The 24,848-nt window shown below is 36.0% G+C and overlaps 1 protein-coding gene across 2 annotated transcripts in view; it reads right to left on the reverse strand.

Annotated features, from left to right (window-relative positions):
• Positions 1 to 956: 956 nt before the first annotated feature.
• PPP4R3A (protein phosphatase 4 regulatory subunit 3A) overlaps positions 957 to 24,848 on the reverse strand; it is a 37,004-nt gene continuing 13,112 nt past the window's right edge. Inside the window, exons 3-15 of one of the 2 annotated variants that reach the window (XM_046647304.1) lie at positions 23,862 to 23,960; positions 19,493 to 20,110; positions 15,533 to 15,610; positions 15,335 to 15,451; positions 14,788 to 14,904; positions 12,762 to 12,893; positions 12,558 to 12,660; positions 10,998 to 11,156; positions 5,674 to 5,843; positions 4,650 to 4,792; positions 3,849 to 4,039; positions 3,198 to 3,424; positions 957 to 1,834 (exon numbers count right to left, since the gene is read on the reverse strand). In XM_046647304.1, the coding sequence (XP_046503260.1) occupies positions 1,724 to 1,834; positions 3,198 to 3,424; positions 3,849 to 4,039; positions 4,650 to 4,792; positions 5,674 to 5,843; positions 10,998 to 11,156; positions 12,558 to 12,660; positions 12,762 to 12,893; positions 14,788 to 14,904; positions 15,335 to 15,451; positions 15,533 to 15,610; positions 19,493 to 20,110; positions 23,862 to 23,960 (2,265 nt within the window). In that variant the 3' untranslated portion in view covers positions 957 to 1,723. Of the gene's footprint in view, positions 1,835 to 3,197; positions 3,425 to 3,848; positions 4,040 to 4,649; positions 4,793 to 5,673; positions 5,844 to 10,997; positions 11,157 to 12,557; positions 12,661 to 12,761; positions 12,894 to 14,748; positions 14,905 to 15,334; positions 15,452 to 15,532; positions 15,611 to 19,492; positions 20,111 to 23,861; positions 23,961 to 24,848 lie in introns of both variants that reach the window. The other variant, XM_046647303.1, reaches the window with a different exon arrangement.

The raw sequence follows: 24,848 nt of genomic DNA on the forward strand, positions 1-24,848 counted from the left end.
AGTCAGAACTTCTGACTCGGAAGTAGCTCTACACTGTAGGGAAATCACAAACTCTCGTAGTTAATTATGTACCCAAAGTTTGTTAAAAAATAACCAGCCAACACAATTCTCTTCATGGCTGTAGCAAGCTGTCGCTCTCTGTTTTTCTGCCACCTCTTCAACGTAACCTTGTTTTTGGTTCACAAGTTACATTTACTGAGGGTAAGAGAGCACACAGTGCTTGTTTGACACTCAAAGTATATGACACTTAAAATAGTATCCTTTCTTGGATATGAATTTGTAGGCACATTTGTAAATACCTTCTTCATTAAGTTCTAAAATCTTAAGAAAAGTGAGGGTGTGTGGAATTAAGGTATTTATTTTCAACTCCTTAAAAGCTTAGCACACCTAAGGCAATAAAAAGAACCTATTTAAAAACACTGTTTTAATAAGGGATATCTGATGGTCCTCTGGCCGGGTATATTGTTAGTGAACCACCACTTACAACTCCAACTTGTATTCCAAAGGGAGAAGTAAAAAAAAAACAAAACAAAACAGAAACATACAACTAATACAATTTCTCTTACTCTTCACTTTTCTTTTTATTATTCAAAAGTCAAATGTTATTTTTAAATCATCCATCCTCAATTTTGATTTAATGTACCGTCATTTTCCCAAGATATGAAATTTCAGAATCTCTTTGGAATACTAATTTCACGTTTCTAGGTTTAACAAAACTGTTGAAATTTTAAATTCCACCCTATTTCCCTGAATTCTCAAGACAGTTGCTGATGTAAATTTTAATATAAAATATTTAGTCACAAAATAGTATTGCTTTTGTATGCACATAGTTGTAAGATTACTTTGCTTTTGTCAATAAAAACTATACCATCTTTCATAAAACTCTAAACAAATTAAGAACTGTAATGGAGAACAAAAATTACACATGGTCAAACAGGTACCAGCACAACGTTAGGTTATATTACATCCAAAAAAGTTTTAATGGTCCCAAATATATATACGCAACAACTAAGCATACACTCAAGGGAGAAAAAAAATCAAAAACAAAATGAAACAAAAAAAAATTATGACACAAATGACCACATCTAGAATTCCACTCAATCTTTAATCAAGTAGGGACAAATCCCCACTTTAAAAAAAAAAACAACAAAACAAAAACAAAAACCTGCAGTTTGAAGGGCAAAGGGAACAGATAAAAAAGAGGAAACTTTATATTCGCCCCTCCCCCACAGAGGTTTTCCAAACCTGTTGTAGCTTGACTAAAATGTTTAGAATGTACGGTTTTAAAGGCAGGTCTCTTTATACAAAGAAACTGCTGGCATCCTTAACTAGTGAAGAATTATGGCAAAAAAAGCCTATTCTTCTGAGTCTCAAACATGGTCCGAGAAAGCATATTCTGATTGTAGCAACTGACCAGTCAATCCAGGTTCCACTTACAAAACCCCTGCCCTGTTGGCTTTTTGTTTCCATTTCCTTCCCTGAGAAAAGGGCAATGTGTGGTCCAGGCTGGAGAGCTCAAAGGCTTAAGTCTTTCCCCTAAATGTATAATATCCCCTCCTCCTGCTCCATTGAATTGGCACTTGATGAGCAGAAGTCAAGTGTGTGAGGCTGAGCTGTGTCAGTCATTCACGAGAGACCACTGCTTTGTTGTGGATTTTGTAGTGGGGAGGGGTAGAGAACCAGTTTTCAACAGGTACTGATCACTCGGAGGCAGTTGCCATCATTAGGACTCAAACTTTGCTTTCTTTGACAGTGGTAGCGTGTCTTCCTTGTCTTCATCCTCATCGTCATCTTCATCATCATCGGGATAATCTACCAGACCCACGAGGCCTCCCTGTTCAGAAATAAGGATCATTTAAAGAAAAGAAAACACTAGATTTCCAAATACACGTTTTCAGTCTGGGTAACAGATATAGACCCCCTGCCCTATACACTAACTCTGGTTATTTCTAGGTGATGAAACTGCATGAAATTGAAATTCATTATTTTTATTTCCTGAATTTTCCACGATAAAACAAAATTTTAAGTAGTTTATAATCCTAGCAAAATAACCCGAGATACAAACATTAATTATTGAATTTTAAATGTTTTAAGACTTAATGAGTTAAAATTTTTTTTAACATAAAGTCTAAACTATCAACATGAAAGCTACAGAAGATAAACACATCATTAGAAACGAGGGTAGGGGCCGGCCCCATGGCTGAGTGGTTAAGTTCGCAGACTCCGCTTCGGCGGCCCAGGGTCTCGCCAGTTCGGATCCAGGGCGTGGACATAGCACGGCTCATCAGACCATGCTGAGGCAGCATCCCACATGCCACAACTAGAAGGACCCAGAACTAAATATACAACTACGTACTGGGGGGATTTGGGGACAAAAAGCAGGAAAAAAAAAAAAGACTGGCAACAGCTGTTAGAAATGAGGGCAGACAGACTACCAGAGGTTAGGAAGGTGATTGTGCCCCGCCCCTTCCTCCTCATTTCATCTGGGCTTCCTTCATAGTTCTGTTCCTTCACCAGAAGCCACTGCAGCACGTTTAGACGGCCATGGAAAAATTCACCTGGCTCTGTGCTCAGCTTGCCCCTTCATTTCAGCTTTTCTCAGGTTCACTTAGCCCTTAGGGGTCTCCAGTTCATATCAGAGGAAAAGGGACAGTGGATGGGCATTACATTCCTGATTTAGATCAATGAATCCCAAATACCAGCCCGTTAACTGCTAGTCCAGGACAGCATAAGACAGCCAAGAGAACTGGTTTTTATTCTTAGATTGTCTTTCTTACATTTGGTGTTAAAATTTTGATCCTTTCCTAGATGAAATGTTAGTAATAGTAAATGGTTAATTCTTTTTTATAACCCTTGCTTGGCAAAATAAAGTCAGCATTATTTTCCCCCAAAGTCTTTATATGGGTATTAATTGGGAAAGTTGATAAAAAGAATAACCGAAAAACTTTAAAATTTCTGTACATGTTGTGACACATACAAATCTGAACCTGAGGATATGACAATAAGAACCTACTCAGACTTCTGTACTGGTCATAAAAACTTTCGGAAATCTCTCAACTTTAGGTATGTTCAGGTGGTGGTGGGAGAATTAGTCTCTAGGTCACGAATGTTCCAAGAGACAGTAACCGAAGTCAGTCTCAGCCACAATTACTGTCAAGGAAGCTTAAACTAGGTAGGCCCAGGAGTCAAAAATGTACCTTGGTAGTAATAGCTGCCGTCTGAGATGTATTTTTAGGGACGGATCCAGGAGAGCCTGGAGACCCTGGGGATCCAGGGGATCCTGGAGACCCAGGCAGATTTGCTGCAGGTGACTGGCTGGTGAGGGTAGTCTTTGTTCCACTAGAGAGGGAAAGCTTGAAACTTGGGCTCTGCCGACCAGAAAGATTCGTTTTCAGAAGCACCTCCTTTTCCTCACTTTCTTTTACTAAAAATGAGAATATTGTCAATAGCTGTCACCCATACTCATCTTTTAAAAATCACCCCAAACGAGGTGGCACTAAAACACAATTAACTAGCTTTCCCCTTTGTAGGGAGAAACGCTGCTTAGCAAAATACTCATTATCCACGGGATTTTACTTCTGAGAAGGAATGAAACCTTAAGTATTATATTCAGTGTTCCTACCCTTCCTGAAATAATGGATTTTTCTTTACTTTCTCAAGTTGAATTAAGAAAACTTAGCCTATACTTTCACAACAGAGCTATTAACTCACATTCTATAAAGCACTAGAATCTTTAAAATCTATGTCATGACATACAGAAAGTAGATACTAATCGTTTTGTCAAGAAATAAAGAATAAACCTAGAGTGAGAAAGCCCTCATTTTCCCTTGCCCGTCTTTTCAACATACATTTCTTCCTTTCCATGAATTTACTTATTGGATCCATAATATCGTCGTCGTTTTTAGTTTTGTCAGATGGAGACACCACAGCTTCTCCATCTTCCATGTCATCTTCATCTGTGTTAAACCACATCTCCTCTTCATCTTCTAGTGTTCTGGCATCTCTTCGATATCTATGATTCCTCAAAATGGAACGCATACTATAAGAGAAGAGAAGAAGGTAGACTCATAAAGACTTCTTTAGCCTTCAAGTAGTACTCCAAATTAGATATGGTCTTAATAGATTAATGGGATAAACAGAATTATACAAATAGAGGGTGACAAAAAAACAAATTTTACTTCCTGTTATCAAAACTGTACTATTATGAATCAGTTATTAAACTTAACGTTGGGGATAGTCATAATTTATGGATTTTAAAATATAACCGGAAGTACGTGAAATCAGGTCTTTAGAAAAATGTACAAGATTTCTTAAAATAATCTGTAACCTTAAAGTAATTCAAAGCAAATAAGATAATATTCTGATTTTACTTTCGACATGGGAAGAAGCCTCATTGCCACATAAGCGTTTTTTTCCTTTTTCATTATCTAGCTTGATACATGCCTGAGGAACAATCTACCAATCATACTAATAACCAGCTATACCCTTAGGAAGACATGGGCATTGACCATTACAAAAAACTACACACTGGCACTCGCTGTCTGCTTGCTTCCCCTTTCCCTGCTAAGCCAAATCATACCAACAGCAAACCAGAGACTCACCATACAACTTGCCAGTGAATGAAGAGATTCAAATATGTGGTCATTTACCTGTCAAGTTTGGGATTATCTTGCCTCTCTCTCTGTTGTTCAAATCTCAGTTTCAGTCCTTTAAATGTCTGTACATAATCTACATCTTCCAGTGCTTTCCAGTAATTTTCAATTACATGAGCAGTTAATGATTTTATATCTTCCTATAGGAAAAAAATAAATATGATAGGCAAAATACTTTTAGCAAGATATGAGGGCTTAACTGTAGTGAATTCATAAACCTGCCCCAAATAGTTTAACTTCATAATATTCTGCAATCTTAGAGATAATCAAACAATGAACATGGGCCTAACATATACTGGCTACTTCAGTCTGATTTTCGGTGTACCTCAGAATTATCTATGGATCTTTCCAAATTAAGCGCCCAAGCCCCACCTTAGCTGATTCGTATTCAATTCACTCCATCTGGGCATGCACATTTTGAAATTACACTACAGAAAAGTGCTGGAGATACATGGTGGTGATGGCTACATAACAATGTGAATCCACTTAATGCCAATGAACTGTTCACTTAAAAATGGTTACAATGGCAAATTTTATGTTATGTATATTTTGCCATAATTTAAAAAAAGCATGCCACAGCTAATTCTGACACACACCAATCTTTGAGAAGCACTAGCTTACTATGTTATTACAGAATCAAGAGTTTGTTATGAAATTTATACACTATTTATACAATAGTAACTGCTCTTGTCAAGAAAAATTCAGAAAACTTCAGAGTTAAAAACAAAACACATCCAAATACTTATCTGTTAACTGTAATTTTACTTTCTTAAAAAGATTACCATGACAGTGTTAAATGAATTTTCAAACTGTCCTACAAAGGATTCATAGCTGCTGAGAGAGAAGATTATTTTGGTTTTTATTAGTTTGAATTGAATCTCTCACAAGCTTTTGGTAACACTGGTTTTCTTTTAAAATTTTTCTCTAAGTATTTAATCTCAAATAAGCCAAAATACCCATAAGGCATATTCAATTTTCTCAAACAAAACCAAAATTCTAACTAAAAAAGTACAGAACCTACCACTCTAATAAACTCAAACATCTCTATTATGGCAGAGTTCATCAGATTGTAGCGGGATCCATTGTTGAGAAATGCTTTGACTACTGGTTCAAACAAAAAACTTTTCATTATGTAGCGGTTGTAAAACTCATCTTTTAATCCAATAATCTTTCTCTTAAAACGAAGAGCACCTGAAACACAGAGGCATTGTTGTTCAAATTACATACCACAGTTTCATATTTTAGACTTACAAAAACACCCAAAAAACCCGTAAATATAAATTCTTCATGCAGTGATATGTTACTGCTTCCAGAAGTATGAACCTGAAGATAAGGATCAGAAAGGGTTATCAGAAAAACGTATTCTAACCAGTAGTGTATGTCATCATAGAACACAAGTCTTGGAGAGCCAGAAGAATGCTAAACTAAGTTACGAATGACCAAAGTGTACTTTACATCTGAAATAAGAGCTAAAGTAGGGCTAATAAATTAATTAACCTATCAGACTACTTTAACATATCTTTTTATATAAACCTTCAAAACAACAGAAAAAAGCACTGTCTTATTAGGGCAATCCACTGTATAATTTCATCATTATTTTTGGACACTCTTATTTTTGCATCAGAGTTCATGGATTTACACTGGTTTATTTGTGGATGTGTTTGCAGAAATGCTATAAACCCACAAAAATCTGCATGACCCCAAATTTGCCTTCCCACAGTTTAGAATAAATTTAGAGGATGTTGTTTTCAAACTGTGGTCCTCTATGCTTACTGCAGCGAGTATGCTTTTTAGTTTTTCCTGGTTTTCCTTTTACAGTTAGTCAGGCTTTAACTTACAGATTCAAAGGCATATTTACATCTTGAGGTATGGGGAGTTTCTTAAGTCACCATTCATCAAGATCCAAATATACTCAGACAGCTAGACGTCAGCAAAGCCCTCTTCACCTAAATGGAATCATCAGTAAGTTAATGCCCCAGTTATTGTAGACAGTTCAAAAAAGCATACTCACTTCATGCAGTCACATCGTCTTCGGTTGGCAAGATTAAATATTGTGTTTGTATTTTGGTTTCTTTGGAGATCATGGAAGTGGCCCGTTAAATTGCCAATTTGTTATTAATCAAGTCCTTCATGAGCAGGTAGCCAGGCAACCATGCTGACACGGTTTCTGGGTGGGAAGGCAGAGGAGTAAAGCAGCTCAATTTTTCTTTAGTTGGCAGAAAAGAGGTCCACAAGTGAATGCCCAATTAGGTACAGTTGATTATAAACTGCCTTAACAATCCAACTTATTTAAGAGTGTCTCTTTCTAAAGAGACACTCTGGGCAGGGAGGTTCAAAATAGTTTATAGAATAGTAATTGCATTTTATTTTTTAAACTACTGAATATTTTCAAATACATAAGCATGGTGAAATAAGACATTTTGAACAATAATAGGCATCTTTCTGTGTGATAAGTCAAAGGCTAACAAGGGTTTGGTTTCCCAAAACAATGATTTTAGAGGTTTTTTTTTTAAACGTCACTTGTCAAAGGAACGTAGACAGTTCCATTTGTTAGAATAAAAATCAACACTTTAGAGCTCATGCTAATAGGCCACATTTTAAGCTTTTAGTAATTAAGGCAAGAGCTATTAAGAGCTACCACTCCAACTTTGCAGGCTGTGTGGAGACTTGTGTCATACTGTAACACACACTAGCTGAAGCCTGTGGTCCACATGCAGTGCCTAGGTAAGTGAGAACTCCCTTCCTAGAACTCACTAAGACTAGGGTCTGATGGGGATGGGCACCACTATCTAAGAGCAGTTCTATTCACAAAGTGCTGACGTCGACCCAAGGTGGTTTTGCTCATTTCCGTTTGGCCTCATTTAAATAAAAAACTGTGTTGTTTCCATTCAAACCCTTCCCCAAAAAGAAATTTGCATCAAAAATATCCAACCACTATTCTTTGCTATTGAATAAAAAGTTGCTTGGAAAAATTTACCAGTGCATTCTATGAAGTCAAGTTGCTCAAAAGAGATTAGGGAACACTTGTGGGATGGGTCAAATTGGCATAACCATAGGATTTTCCAGGTAAAGTGCACTCTGCATCCACTCACATCTCTAACTTTCATTAACATGCCAGGAATCTCTTGTGCTTAGTTTCAATCGTCTCTAAAACATAATTTGTCTTTACACAACATGAGATAATCACGTATTGAGATTTTTTGCCTCGTGTAACTAATGATAGCTGAATAAAAGCATCTACAACAAAATTATTTTATTCCTCTTATAGATTTCCATATTTTAAACAAAAACAACCAACCAGACAACAAAAAACATGAGCTAAAATAATACAATCTAAGAGCCAAGAATCCTGAAAAGGCCAAGGAAATAAGACTGATAACACTAGTGTGTGTATACAGACACATACACACATCTATCTAACATATAAAGACTAAGTTTTGAAAGGAGTGCTAGTCTCACCTACAGACTTAATTAGTTGTCTTTAAATATGATAAAAGTATATGGTTAAGCAGCAGCACATGTAAAAAATTAAAAGTTCCTAAGCCCCCAACTGTTTAAATTTAATCACTCATTATCTTTTCTCCTTACAAGTGGGCATCAAAATTTACTTATAAACTCTCCCTTAAACAACATTATACCTAATATTTTATTTCAATGTACTCTTTTCTCAGAAGACCAAAAATATCTTAAACCTCCTCAAATTTATACTTAGTTCTTTTAGAAAGTCTTGATAAAAACTCCTCCTGTACACTGTAAAGCCTGTCCTAGAGAGCTCATTCCTAATGACTGGCATCTTTTCAGAAGCTACTTGTATTCTCAATCCTGGGAAGAGAGCCACACTGGGAATCATTTGAGAAAAAATTAAATGATAACCTAACTTAGTTTGGAATATAGTAACAATAATAAAGCATAACTAAGATTTTGTAGGCATGCTTAATTTCCTACAACATAAACTTCATTAACTTGTAATGATTCTCTTCATAGTTCTCATTAAGTTATGAGAAATCTTCTTTGTAATACTACAAGCAAAATAATGAGATGAAGAACTGAAGGGAAGGCCTTTCCTTTCCTGCCACTCTCCCACTAGAGCACTTGGATTCTCCCCATACCAAACCACCGCACACCACGCCTTTGCAATCTGCACGTGAACTGTCTGTCTAACCAAGCAAGTCACAATCTCCTGTGACCAAGACACAACTCAATTTACCTCTTTTGTGAAATTTTCCTCATGTGCCTCATTCATGTAGAATAAATTCTTGCCACTATACTTCCAAACATACCTCAATTAGTGCTTATGTTGTATTTTGACTTTTACAGACTATCTCCTCCTAATGCACTCTGATCTCCTTGAAAGCCAAGTCCAGGTCTTAATCATCATTATTTTCCTAGTACCAGGTATATACTGTACTTCATCAAATCTAAGATGCCACTGATTGCAAAAAACTTTATTGCATTTTTTCTACTACTAAGAAAACAAAAAGAGCTATCATTCATTATGACATGCCATTAACTACGAGACTCACCTTGATTTGAGAGATGATAAATGCATAAAAATGCATGTTGTAGAATCAATATGGTAGTAGGTGTTGAATAAATTTATTGAAATAAAATTGTTTATTCGTTTATTCAGTTTTTCCATTCTGTCTCACCTGCTCATAAAACTCCCTTTCCCACACTTAAACAAAGCCTTCCATGTTGACATGAAAGAAAAATTTAAAGCATTTGTTATGAATTCCCTTTCAACTTGGCCTTGGGGCTCTCACTTTTGTTGTGATAGGTATATAAGGAAACTGAATATGAGTTTGAAAGTCCTTCTTTTGTATGTGCTAAGCACATGTAATAGTAAGGCAGACTGAAATAATGAATTTATTTTTTGTGGTCCTTAGCAGTCTAGGTTAATGCCACAGATGCTACCTGTTACTTTTGGCTGAAAAAGATTACTAAGGTAAAATCAAAGGTCCTGGGTAATCAGAAAGTAACTGTACTAAACATCTCAAGGTTGGAAAATGAAAATATACTCTGATCACATGTATTCTCAGTACATACTGCAGTGTGTACATTAGCCTGAGAAACTAACTGTAACAACTGACAGAAAAGTTTAATGAACTGATAACGTTTAATGAATTTTCTAAGAAAGAAACCTATTTCTAATACTGTTTTAAAGATAAAATGTTGACAGAATAAATCAACGAGACACATCCTTATAAACAATTTTTTTTATAATTTAAGCATATTTAAAAAACCAATTATGCAAAGAATTTAAATGACGTAAAAGCAAAAATGGACGTGTATGTTCAGCCTCTAATTAGTGGATGATTATGATGCTTTTAAACAACAATAAAACAACCAAACTTACCTATAAAAGGCAAAAGTTAGTTACCAGCAGACATCTCTTACTGAGCCTCTAGGGTACCCCTAAAATTGGTCTGCTAACTTACCAAAGAAGGCTGGCTGCTACAAGAGCAATATGCTGGAGTAATTTATTTCCAATTCAAAAACATGTTTTACTTCAACAAACTAGGGTCTTAAGGATACAGTTAAAGTCAGCTTTTGAAAAAACATACATAACTAAGAACAACTTTGTTAAAAGACTATCTGTTGCTCTAAAAGAGTTAGCCGCCTTTTCCCATAAAGGTCTACACAGTAACATTCTAGGCATTGTGGGCCACATATGATCTATTTTTTTTTAAACCACCCTTTAAAAACACAAAAGCCATTTTTCAGCTTGCAAGCTGTATAACAGACCAAGGGGTCCAAATCCATTTGGAGACAGCTGTAATCTGCCACTCTGGCTTTAAAATATCTGAGATTAACACAATGTTATATGTCAAATATTATCTCAAAGCTGGGAAAAAAAATTTGTGGAATTAAATGTATGGACCATCTGTAGACATTAGTGCTTGGCATTCTGTAACTTAGAATGTGTTTCGGGAACTCAGAGCTATTAGCTATAACTTTTCCAAATTACGAAAATATTCTTCATGATTTACTGTGAGACTCCAGTCTCATAAGAACGCCCAATTTGTAATTAGTAATGCTGTACTGAAGTAAAAAAAAAAATAACAGAGGTAAAATGATCTAAGGTGGCTTTTCAATAATGGAATATAATACTTTATTTTGTAGAGGCACTCAAACACTATATATCAAGGAGAAGGGAGAGAGTCACGAAAATCATCTGCTCAAAATGTGCCAAATCTACATAATGAATGTCATTTGTTTAGTATTAGAACCTATGTCTCCTGACCTGAAATCAGTGATCTTTTCTTCTCAGACAGTAAGATCTAAAGATACCAACATGATAATATGCAGATCATAATAAATAATTCTACCAGAAGCAACACTTACATAATGCCAAGAAAGCATGCTTTGAGGCCATAAGAACTAGCACTCTCCGGAGGATGTCCTTATTAATGATGTAGTTCTTTATGTGGTAGGTATGGTGCTCCACACAAAATGTTAACAATTCCAATACAAGTGCCAACAACTGGGCAGTCTGAAAATCATCTAAAATAAACAAAACACAATTGTATTTAATGGCTAACATTCTTCTCCTCCCCAAATCTAAGAATCCAAATTGTAATCGAATAAAATCCCGTTATTAACCCAAATATTTTCAAGTTAAGGAAAAGGGAACTAACATTTACTGAAGGCCTACCATGTGCCAAGAATTGTGGTTTACATTTTTTCTTATTTAATTTACACAAGTCTATGAGGAACTGGTTTCAGAAGACCCAAGTCTGAAGAGTTAGTAAGGCAGAGATGGGATACCAATCTATTAGGTCTGCTTCAACCCAAAGCGCAAGAACGCTCTACCATATCATAACACATTCTTCAGCACGGACACACACAGCACAGGAGGTCCTGCCAGGCACCACCCGGTCTTTGTGGAATTACTCTCTCTGCTCCTATGACTCCCTGTCTTCTGTGCCTCCTTTACTACACCCAAGTCCACACGGAATTATGATTATTGGCTTATCTCCTTCACCAGGCAGCAAACCTCTGAAAGTGTTTCTCATTTCTCCTATTTAGCCCCTAAAGATTATATATGGTATAGTGCCTTCCATACAATGGGTTCTCAAGAACCCTCAAGCTTTACCTAATATGGATAAAGTAGATAGGAAAAATGAATATCACATTTCCAAGACTTGATTCCAGAGTCACCAAAAAAGGAAATTTAACATTTATTTTTTAAGTGGCGTTATAAGTTAAATATACTATATTGATAATTCATGACAAAACTTCAATAAGGGATTCCCAATGAAGACCCTAAAACTACTTTCTGAATTTCACACACACACAGATTAAGGCTAAAGGAACAAAATGCAGAAATAATAAATAATCCTAACATAGCAAGAATCCTCAGTGCAAATAAAAACAGCTGAATATTGAGCACAAGCTTTGCTCTGTCTACAGATCGGGAGTACAAATAACTTAAAAAGAGTTGTTTCATAGCTTTCTTCTCCTATTTATTTCACTTATGTAAATACAAACTAAATACAAATATTGCTTTAACTTTTTTTTTTTTTTTTTTTTTTGCTGAGGAAGACTGGCTTTGAGCTAAAATCCATTGCCAATCTTCCTCTTTTTGTATGTGAGTTGCCAGCAGGGGATGGCCACTGACAGACCAGTGGTGACTGGTGTAGGTCGCACCCAGGAACTGAACTAGAGCCGCTAAAGAGGAGTGCATCAAACTTAACCACTAGGCCATCAGGGCTGGCCCAACAAAAAATTCTTTTAAAATGCCAAAACAAAAAATTATCTCATAGCTTCTTTTGCTTCTATTATCTGATCACAGCACTTGAACCCCTCTTTTGAAAATACATTATTAAACTTCTATGTTAACACCAACTCTGAGTTTCAGAATTTGAGAACAAAGAACTTAACTACCAACCTGAATTATCTTACCTTTGCTAGGTTTGTCTTCTGTTGTATTTGCCAATAAGGGAGCAGTGAGGACATGCATACAGTGCTTATAGAAGAAACCCAGAAATTCAGTCTTTTCTGTTTTCTAAGGGATCAAAAACACTTCCATGAACTTTAACTGCACTGGTTCCTACCAGTAATAGACAATATACTAGTATGAAAAAGAGAAAAATGCCCATGGCTTACATTGGCAGTAGCTAACATGTTCTCTGGGTCAACTAAAGTTCGAAGCAGGCCCATAAGTTGGACTGCTCCTCCAAGTTCTGGGTCTGTATCACAAATCATATGTTCTATAATGAGGTTGATGAGCAAAATATCCTGGTAAGAAAAATACACACAATAAGGATCACTTATTACACAAAAGAATGGAAAAAGCACATACTACGAACATATACTATAGCATTATACCTAGCCTAGCTATCTTGGTAACTGCAAACAAAATGAAATGATTGACTGACTAACTTCTTTAATAACATATATGGCAGTGTTTCCTTAAAGTGTGGTACAGGCACATTACACTAAATAGTACCGAAAAGAAGAAAGTTTCTTTCTCTTTCTACTATTTTTAAATCCCTCTGATTAAAGGAAAAACAAAGTTTCAGTTTGGTGCTACAGATCTTTACACCTCTTGATAACGAAATCTCCCCTCTAAAGAAAGCTAATGAGCCTTAGGTTCATAGCTTTAATAGTAAAAATATTTAGCTAGAATTTATAACACTGTTCTACTTTCACTGCATTTTATAGATTCCTTCTATTTATGGCAAATGGTATCTGTATCTGTTCTCCATTTATGGAAATGATACAAAGTTTCCATTTAAAATAAACTTAAAAAATTAGTTGGTACCTGAATGTCTGAAATTGGAGAAAACGAGATTATGGTATTTAGAGAGCACACAGGAGAAGAAATGCATTATACAGACCCCAAGTGTCACAGAAAATTGACTGCTAGTCTTCCTGAGGCTCTACTATGACTGGTGTTCCTGGCCCAATGAGTAAATAAAAACTGAGAGGAATTCAGTGAGAAAATCCCTGCTCTTGCCTATGTATGCAATGGTAGGATGGACAAAGAGAAAATGCAGAGAGTATATGGAAATAACGATAAAGATTGGGAATCAAGAGGCCTACTGGATGTGAGTGAAGTTCATCAATGTATGTTCAACTGGTGGGTTACAGGGTTAACGAGAATAACCTTTATTTTTAACAATACAGTTATTTTGGTTTTCAAGATAGGACTATTTTTATAAAAGAAAAGCATGGCATAATATTCAACAATTCAAACTGCACCTACCCCAATACTACAATTTAAAAAACCCCAAAAACCTTAAATATAGAAGTTACGAGGGATTCCACTTCATTTTGACATGACAACACATTAGGATCTCTTAAAAAAGTAAAAGTCTGCTTTCTCATTTTGTAAAAATTTGATAGGAAAACCAAAATCTATGCAGAATTCCTGCCTAAGAGGATCTCTTTTTCCTTCATCCCTTAAGAAGGAGTTGAGGGCAGAATATCCTGGTTTATTCTTAAGTAAAAAGTTACTTCCAAAGTTTTATGGGGGAAAGAGGAAAAAAAAATCAGAATCATTGGCTTAACTATCTGATAATAAAACAGAGCACACACATTTAGGGCTGTCGCATATGCCATGTACCACATACTCTGGAAGTGCCCTTCACATCACCAGGATGTATTCTCTTACTTTGAAATTGGTGTGTGTGTGTGTGTGTGTGTGTGAACAAGACAATAGCTTGTTGCTATGGCTAGGCAGAAAAGCAAGCACCCTAAATACTTTCCAAGGGACCGTGCTTAATTTCTTCATTCTTTATGATTGTGAAAATCTATCCCTACAAAGTCAGTGTTTTCCTCATAATTCCACATATAGAAGAACAATTTATTGACTACATGATTTAAATAAGACAATACAGCAAGTTAACTTCAGAATTGAGAAACTTGAACTCAAAAATTTAAAAAGAAATTTAAGTTGAGCATTAACAAATAACTGCTGTAAGACAATTTATCAACTGAGACCAGAGCCAGTTTAGGGGAAGAATAAGCCATTTGATATTATGGCTACATGTTTCCCAAACATAACTATTTAGATCTTAAAAAATGAATAATAAATACAGTTAGAGCTCCCCATGTATAAATACTTACTGTTAGTGCAAATAATATTTACCTTGTTGGTTATTTTTTGCTCTGTTAACTTCTTACTTACATCATCATTCTGTTGTGCCTCCTGCATGACAAACTCTCGTACCATGGATGGATTATATTCAACCAAGTATGAGAATATATCAGTAGCAGCACTTCGCACCTGTGTATCATCCATGCCCTACAGATAAAAAGTACTTATTTCTCCCATAACTATAAAAATATGAAACTTATAGCTATATAAGTCCAAAACCTAGCAAATTATAAAACACTGCAATAAAAGAGGGGTAAAAAATTCTGCTGCCATGTAAAATTCTTGTTCTATGGTTAAAGTTATACTTTCTTTTATTCCTGTTTACTTTTCTATTTTAACATTTCAACTAATAGGCTACCAATTAACAAATTATTAAAAATATGGAAAATACCTAAGTATTCTTTCCAGTACTGTGTAAGGTCTAATACTAGACTTGCATAGCCTTTAAAATTTATGTAATACACAGCTAACACTAAATATTGGCTATAATGAAATACTTGCATGAGCCATAAAAAATATATTACTTTCGTGGATTAGAAATATAATGGTAATTAAATATAAGGAGAAACAAACTTACAAGGATGACTTCTAAAGCTGGTAAGATGCCCATGTTTGACAAAGTCTTGAAAAAAGCATCTCTGTTTTGAGGTTGTAGCGTTTGGGAAAACGCACAAAATTCTTTTAAAAAGTTAACCTGAAATTAGGAAAAAGGATAAATAATATAAAAAAGTCTGTTGTTTTCGCTTCATGCCCTTCCTAATATAAAATTTCTTACCAATTCCTGTCTTTTTTCTTCATCCGTTGCTTCATCTGTTAGTTGTGCAAACAAATCTGTCAGAAATTTTTCATCTTCCTGTGAAATGACAGGATAAATATAATGATGCTAATAGTAAGAGTTAATAAAATACAATTTCAAGGTGCTGTAATAGAAGATATAAATTGTAATAACTAGAAAAAGGAAAGACGGTATTGGCAATGCTGGGTTTTTAAAGATTGGCACCTGAGCCAATATCTGTTGCCAATCATCTTTTCTTCTTCTTTTTCTTCTTCCTCTCCCTAAAGCCGCCCAGTACATAGTTGTATATTCTAGTTGTGAGTGCCTCTGGTTGTGCTCTGCAGGATGCTGCCTCAGCATGGCCTGATGAGTGGTGCCATGTCCACACCCAAGATCCAAACTGGTGAAACCCTTTAGCAGAGAATGCAAACTTAGCCACTTGAACACAGGGCCAGCCTCAATGCCAGTTTTTTTTCTTTTGGTCCTGAGATAAGATCTGTTGCCAATCTTCCTCTATATTGTATGTTGGACGCTGCCACAGCACGTCTTGACAAGCAGTGTGTAGGTCTGCACCGGGGATCCGAACCCTGGAAGCCCAGGCTACCAAAGCAGAGCGTGCAACTTAACCACTATACCACTGGGCCCGTCCTGGCAATGCTGTTTTTGACGAGAGAGAAGGAAAAACCAAACTATTAAAGGATAAATTAGGTATTTATAAAGATTATTCTTTATATTTTGGCAAGGTTGTATTTCCTAAGCCTTTTTAAAGGCCACACTGTAAAGGCTTTGTGGACCACATGGTCTCTACCACAACTACTTAACTCTTGTTATAGTAGGAAGCAACCATAGACAATAGGTAAATGAATGAATGTTCAAATCAAACTTTATTTACAAAAGCAGGTCCGGGCCATAGTTTGAAGACATCTCGTTTTCACAGGGTTTCATAACCTTAACTTTAGAAGTTCTCTAACTTCAAAACTTCAAAAGGGTCTGCAACTTCTCAAGTGAAAATAAAGCTTCCTTCACGTTTTAAAGACACAGAAAATGATTCAATTATTTTAAAAGCGAAATTCAGAGCTTTTAAAGAAACATTATTTGAAAATATGCATATACACACGACAATTTAATATACATTAAATTATTTTGAAAAGGATTCAAAAGATACTCTCATAGGTTATTAATCTGGGTAAATAAGTCAGAGTAGAGAATTTGGGAAAGAACATCAGATGTTATTTTATCTTACACCTCCTTATTTTATATTGAGACAGATTAAGAAACTTACCCAAAGCCCACACACAGCAGGTTGTAGAATTTGATTGCCTGTTCAATTTTTTCCATCACTATTTTTAATTCAGATTGCTAGATTTTAATTCCATATGACCTCAGCTAGAAGTAAATTCAACACCACTTCAGCCCTAGAGACATACCTAAGTCTCAATATATATACATATGTACGTATATATGTGTGTTTATGTAATCTCCCACTACACTATCAACTCCATATTCACTATTGTAAGTGCTCAAGAAACATTTTCTGTGATATTAAATTAGTTTTGTTATTCCCACCTTTTCTTTTTCTAAAATGTACAAGTGGCCATAACTCAAATGGCATCCAATTTCAAGATGCTTCCCAGATATAATCTAGTCCACCAACTGTAAATCAAATGATTAAAAAAGATTCTCTGAACTGCTGCATTTGGGGGTACAGAAGTCTAGAGAATAAGAATGTTTAATAGTATTACACAGAGGGCAATCCATGCTCATGGGTGTGATTGTGTACACAAAGTAGTTAAGAACCTGCTTTAAATTATACCTCAATAACTCCTCAAAAAATTTGTAAAATTCTTCTTCCTTGACACCAGTGCTCTGGATGTTTAAGTGCCCCGCATCAACAGAAACAGACAGAACTGCAGCATGGCAGCTAACATCTTACAAAGCACGTAGGGAAGCAAAGACTTAACAACTTGAAATCATATTTAATGAGTAAAACGGGCACTTGACAGGTATGAAGCCCAGGAAAATAGAGCAGCAACAACTCCCTGCATAACAAAATAAGAACCACGTGGAGATAAAGAAAAGGACCAGGAGCACTCAGGACTATAGAAGGAAACCAGGAAGCAACACTGGACCAGAACAGAGGCTTTACTAGGTAACTGGCAAAAACTAGTTCCTTATCAAAGAACAAATGAAAATTGATACTAAAATCCATCTCTATTATCAATCACAACACACTGTTTAGAGGATTACTATTATATTTATCAGACTGTACTGCCTATATTATGTGTTTACGTCTGTCTTAAATGAACAGAAAATATGTCAAATTAGTCAACATGGACTGGAATTATTACTAGCTCCAGGAAAGAAGTTTTCGTAATATTGACTTTTCTATTTGAATTCATACTTTCTTTTTTTTAAAAGGTGACAAAGGACACTGAAAATAAAGCAATTTTCTAAAAAAGAACAGACATGAAAATTAAACTTACTGCTTTATTTGTAACATGCAGCTCTTGCTTTCATTTGCCTCCTTTATTTAACAAATCCGGGTTTCAAATAATTATTTTACTTGTAGATTTGAGGTAAGGTCTTATAAGATAATATCTTTCAATTCATATTACCTGTTATTCTTACAATATCAAGGGCATCCAAGAAACCAAAAATATGGGATGTGTGCAACTCACAAATCTGTGCACCATGCGAACTTCTATTTCAGTTAGAATAGACTAATTCACACTATGGGATCATCCACTGAGAGGTTCTATGACTTTGTGGGTATTACAAATGCAGATTACAGGCCAACTCACGGAGATTTTGATTCTATGTTTTATGCAGAATCCAGGACACTGCACCCTAGGCAATTCTGATACAAGCACCCTAAGACACCAGACCTGAGAGACTAGGCATACTGTAAAAAGAAAATTTGGAGTTTAATAAGCAATTAATTAATTGCTTAATTAATTAATTAATTAGTGGGGCCGGTGCAGTGGTTAAGTGTGCATGTTCCACTTCGGCAGCCCGGGGTTCACCGGTTCGGACCCTGGGTGCGGACATGGCACCACTTGGCAAGCCATGCTGTGACAGGCGTCCCACATATAAAGTAGAGGAAGATGGGCACAGATGTTAGCTCAGGGCCAGTATTCCTCAGCAAAAAGAGGAGGATTGGCAGCAGATGTTAGCTCAGGGCTAATCTTCCTCAAAAAAAAAAAAAAAAAGCAATTAGTAATAGATACTCAAAGAAATGCTCGAGTCTTGCATCACGTTCAATGCTTTACAGGAATGATCTTATTTAATCTTCACATGACCTTATAGGGTAATTACTACCATCACAATCCTTCAGATCAGGAAACTGAAGTTTTAACAGGTTAAGAAAGCTGCCCAAGTCACATAGCTATTAAGTGACAGGTGGAGCTGAAACTCCTATTTACATCTAACTTCTTCATATTCTCATCCATTACAGAAGCATGCTTTTGGGTAAGGAGACACACAACTATAATTTGCCAACATCTGTTATAGTCCTTTGACCTTAAAACTGGGCCTTTAATATATTATTACTTGGGAGTTCTATAAATCCTATAGAATTTATATTCTATATTTAATGAACTATTTCTTGGCTGCCTTGTTTCATTTTTCTTTCCTCTTCCAATATATTCTATGCATAACTGATAGACTAATGTCCCTAAAATTCTACATTCAATCATTTCATTAAGATCATTCCCCTATAATTTCTCCAAGCTGGACTTTTTCTTTTCTAATCACACTTACCTTCCCTAACCCAAACACAACCACCTTCTGGTCCCATAGTATATTATAATCTCTTGTAATAGCCCCAAAATACATACCTTTAGCCAAAAATTAAAACTCAATTTAGGTATTTAGAACGAACATAAAATTATTTCTGCTAAAGGCAATTAACAGCTTAAATGGTATCAATCAAGTAGGAAAAAAACGAATGATCTAACTCACCTGTAACATACCAACAATTTCTACTTTATTGAAAAAGATAAAAGAGTGAAGTGTTGATAACATATTTTCTTCAAAGACTGAAGGGGTAGGTAGAACCATATCTTGTATATACTGTACTCTGTATGTCTGATGAATTTTTTGTTTCAGCTCAGGATCTGATATGGGAATTACTTCTTTAAACTTGGCTGTTTTTGTTAGAAATTCCCTGTGTTTTCGTGGTTGTGATAAAGCAGGATCATATTCTAAGCATCCAATGACGTCCATTATACATTCCTCAGAGAACATAACTTCGAAAAGAGCAGTTCGATTCAAGAGGAAGATGCCTTTGATAATTTCATACAAGTGGTGCAGTCCTTCAATATTTTCCAAATCCTCACACACATGAAAAAGCTCTAAGAGCTTTTTAATATAACCCTCATTTTCCAGTGCTAGTGCAAGTTTTTCACGACGCAGGGGAGAAGGTAAAGATGATGCCACAAGTTCTGCAATTTCCTCAAGGCGACTTAATTCACAAGATGGCAATTCTAACCCTGGCGATGACATATCATCAAAACGCTCCTCTTCCGATTCATCTACAAGGTCCTGAGTGATGTCCACTGAAGGGTCCTTTCCTTGAACCTATTAAATAAGATTTATGATAGCTGACAAAATATAATCAAGCAAATCTAAATGATACTCTTAGATGAATACAAGAGATGTTACAAGAAAACTATAGTAATTTTCAAGTTCAGGACTCCTCCTTCCAACCTGACATAATCGCCTACTTTTCTAAGTTAATATTTCTACGAATTACATACACTTTCAACTTTAAGGAAAGAAGTTCAAAGTTCAGAGATGGAGTGAGCTTCCTCATAAGTGCAAGATTTACCAGCAAGAGAAGCATTCTAGGATATGCTAAACTAACTGTGACTGTGACCCACATTGTAGAGACCTGATGCTAAAACATCCACTTCACATCTTACATCCATGGCAAGTCACAGAAACATTCCTAGCACTATGCTCTATGATAGCCACCATGAAACTTCAAAGTTTAACTTTAAGTAAAATTCAAACAAATATCATAATGCTGTGACCATAGAAAATATATATGATTGTAAGCAACAAGGAAAATATATAATCTCAATCAAGTCTAGAAACCAAGGGCCAAAAAGCATGTACAAACTGGCTTGGGACCAAAGGGTGTCACTGATTTCCTAGAAATGCTGGTTGGCAGCCCAAAAATACTAAGAAAAACTGGGTGGGAAATAAGTGCACTCCTACAAAAACAAAACCACATAAAAAGTAGCTGCCACCTATATGTGATAGAGCTATCCCCCAAGAATATCTGCTAAAAGTTAAATAACCAAACCATGGAAAAGTTTTCCTTTCTACACACCGAAACCTGTAGCTCTCATGATGCCCCAGAAGCCCTAAAGTTTGCCATAAACCCCAACATTATGTTTGTGTAGGGGCTCTAATTATAAAAAGATAGTCTTCACAATTAAATATAGTTTATGGCAAAAGAATATTTTTACAAAACATCAAGGACACATTCTGAAATGAAACAAGTTTTGTTAGCTTGGCCCTATAATTTGAGACACTGCCACTAAAGCAGCTCAATAGGCCAAGCTGAATGGTAAAGGAATGGAAAAATTAGGCCTTATAGGAAATGGCCAAGAAACTTAAATTGTTTAGCATCATTAAGAGATACTGTTGATGGATACTGGAAGGTCTGGAATATGTCTTGAAATATGCTGCAAAGTGATATCGTCTTGGCCTTAACCCACTGGAAGGAGGCTAGGCACATTCACAGCTTGTACCTGACATGGTCTCCAGTTGGTTCTGGATTTGTTAATAAGCTCTCATTATAGCTTTATATTCCCAATACTCAAGCTATGGCTTTACCTATAGAAAAAACAGTAGCATTTGATTTAAAAAACATGAAAAGGGACGAGAGCCCTAATGTAATGAAAAAATGCTATCTTCTTGAATTAATTTGCAAATAGGAAGGCTAAGAAGGTAAACAAAAAGTCTTGTGTTTAGGAAACTCTTGGAATCTGATCTGCTCAGGGAATTCCAGGTGGAATTGTAATGATCTGACAAATGTTTCAGTCTCACTTTCAGAACAGGAGCAATGGAAGAATGAAAACAAAAGAAAGAGATGTAGACTAAGGAAGAGAGAGCCATCCATAAGAGAAAGGATAAATCTTAGCAGTCAATCTGGATAGACATGAAGAAAATGAGAATGTGAAGGCCATGAAAGACATAAAAAGGAAAAAGAGATTCAGCGAGACATCATAACAGCTATCAAAGAAGGTACTGGAAAATGGGGACATTTTTAGCTGTTTCTAGAGCAAAAAATGGTGAGTAGAGTTTAAGAAACAGAGCAAAATGTAATGAATTCCCTAGAACAAGCCAGAATCCAGAAATTGATTGAGAACTACAGACAGGATCATAAACGATTGAGAAATGACCCCTTGAACATACACTATGTAAACGTGGGAGGGGAAGATCAGAAAGGAACAAAAAACAGCATGTGATTCCTAGGAAAGTTACTGGAGAGAAAGCAAACAAGTACTACTACCTGTGTCCCAAGTGAAGATGACAGAAAAATTTATGGTATTATAGACTAAGGAAAAGTACAGTAAAGATCTGACAATATTAAAGGAGTGTCAGGCATGACAGTAAGAGAATGAGTCCAGGCCTGAGTTAAACTTTGGCCTAACAGAAGACCGTGGTCAGGGGGGGACTATTCAACTCAGAAAAGTGAAGGAGAACAAGATTTGTCTGAATACTGGTTGCTTTTAACATATTCCAGGCTCATTAATCTCATTTCTCTTTCTATGGGAGAACTCCACAGGAGAAAAATTTAGAGGAGTATGCTGTAAAAATAATTGTATGGGACAGAAAGCAAAGAAAAAGTATGGCGAAAGAAGGCATTCAGATATAATGTTAGTCTTTCACATGATAAGAGAAGAGACAGCTTAACAGCCAGGTTAATTTATGAAAAGCAGCTGAGTAGAGTATACAGCAAAAACAGATTCTACCAGTTAAGGAAACACTGTGCCTCAAGGACACTACAGCTCCTACTAAGGCAGTGGCTCTCAAACTTCAGGGTGCATCAGAGTCGCCTAAAGCCAGGCATGGTACTATTTTAACGTTTACCCCCTAAAGCAGGGGCTGACAAACTATAACCCAACCTGGCCCACCACCTGTTTTCGTAAATAAAGTCGTACTGAAATAAAATGACACCCATTTATTTGTTATACCTATGCTACTTTCGCACTACAACATCAGAACTGAAAAGCTGTTAAAATGTATGGCCCACAAAGCCTAAAATATTTATTATCTCGCCCTTGACAGACAAAATCTAACCTAAGGGGCTTCTTAATATGTAATTACTGGTACCTACTCACAGTTTCAGATTCAGTAGATCTGGGATGGGGAATCTCAGAATTTGCATTTCTATCAGTTCCCAGGTCATGCTCCTGCTGCTGGTCTGAGGACCACACTTTGAGAACCACTCAATTAAGGAATCTGCTGAGATTATTCTCCAGCTAAAGTAAATGTGGAGCTAGAGAAACTGTCCTTAGGATGCAATGGTCTAAATGAGTCCATAATAAGAGGCTCTAGCCACTAGAGTGCATAAAGAAATGCACATTCACGAAAGATTGTAGAGATTATGTCATCAGACTGAGGTACAACAGTCACTGGGAAATTTCAGAACCAACTGAGAACACGCAAAGTGAGGTTGAAGAGAAAGTCAACAGCCACAAGAAGATACTGAACAGAGTGATATGATCAGGGTTGCATTTTAAAAAAGATTACTCTAGCTGTGGTATAGATTTGGGAAGACCAGGCAAGATGAAAGCAGTAAACCAGGCAAAAAATCATGGTGGCTTAGTAAACTGTGATAGCACTGAAAATGAAGGTAAGTGAATGGATTTAAGATTTATCATAATCGAGGGACTGAATGGATATAAGGGATGAAGGAAGGATAAACACGACCCACAAGTTTCTAGTTTCAGCAACTGGATGGCATTTACTGAGATGAGAGAATGAACAGATGCAGGTTGAGATTATGTTTGGTTTTGGACTATTAAGGTGAGATGCTAGTCAGCACTCAGCGAGGAGCACTAACAGGCAGCTGGACATGTAACTCCGTGTTCAGCAGAGGTCTGGGCTGGATAGTTTGGTGTCATAACTTTGTACTTTCCTGTACGTCAAGATAAGTCACAGACTTCTAAGTCCTCTAAGTCACGGACAGCAGCGCGCTTAAGACATCTACATGAAATGCCTGTCCATTTAAAACCTTGGGCATGAGCTGAAAGCATAGCAAACAACAAAATACTTAAAAAGAGCATGTTGATTTTCCAATTTTTAAAGTTACCTGACATATTTTCTCCCAAATTTCATCACATCCAGCTTTTTCTTGAAAGCTAAGGGCCAAGTCATAATTTTCTGCTTCAGACCACACAATCAAAGTGTCCTTGAGAGGAAAAAAAAAGATCTGAATGATTAATATACCACATCACAAACTACTTCAAAGTATAAAGCAAATAAACAAAGCAACAAGGAATCGAGAACAGTACTCATTTTTACTTTTTGCAACATTAATATTGGTCATTACCAATGCCTTTTTACACTTCACTTTATCCAATCTATAAAATGAAAACAATGTTTTCCTTAAGAAGTTTAACCAATATATGAAGAGCACTACAAAATGAGCACACAATCTAAATGTACTAAAAGATACACACTAAACATGATATCAACCCTATGCTTGCACATTAAGTTACATTTTATGCTCTAGTCAAAATACCCAAAGAGGAAGTCAGAGCATTCACTAGCTGGGGCATGTTAGGAGGATGAGATTAATAAACAGAGCTCATTCTATTGTCAACATCAAGTGTTCTTTCCCTGGGGGGCATGAGGCCCATGAAGCCCTTGAAATTACTGGCTAAATTTGTAATATGTGAGCATTTATCTGGGCAGAGGTTTTTTAACTTTCACCAAAGTGCCGTGGTTCAAGAAGCAAGATGCTCCTACCACCTACCATCCTTTTACTTCCAGTCAAATTCTTATTTTTTTAATGACAGTAAGTTTAATAAACAGTTTAACCATTTTTATTAAGATGTAATTTCAGCAAGACACTACACTCAACAATACTGAGACCATTTTACATTCCCTGTAGTAAAAATAGTCTGCATTCTACAATATGCATGGTATAATAAAAATATTTCTAAGATCTAAGGTATCTTTTCAAACTTTCAAATCAACCATTTCAAAAAAGAGCCCTCTCGAGAGAAGTCTATGAATTGTCTTACATATGAAATGTTGAATGGCACTAGAGTGTTATGTTAAAAAAGAAGCCCAA

This window comes from Equus quagga, chromosome 20 (genome assembly GCF_021613505.1).
Source record: "Equus quagga isolate Etosha38 chromosome 20, UCLA_HA_Equagga_1.0, whole genome shotgun sequence".
Classification (NCBI taxonomy): Eukaryota; Metazoa; Chordata; class Mammalia; order Perissodactyla; family Equidae; genus Equus; species Equus quagga.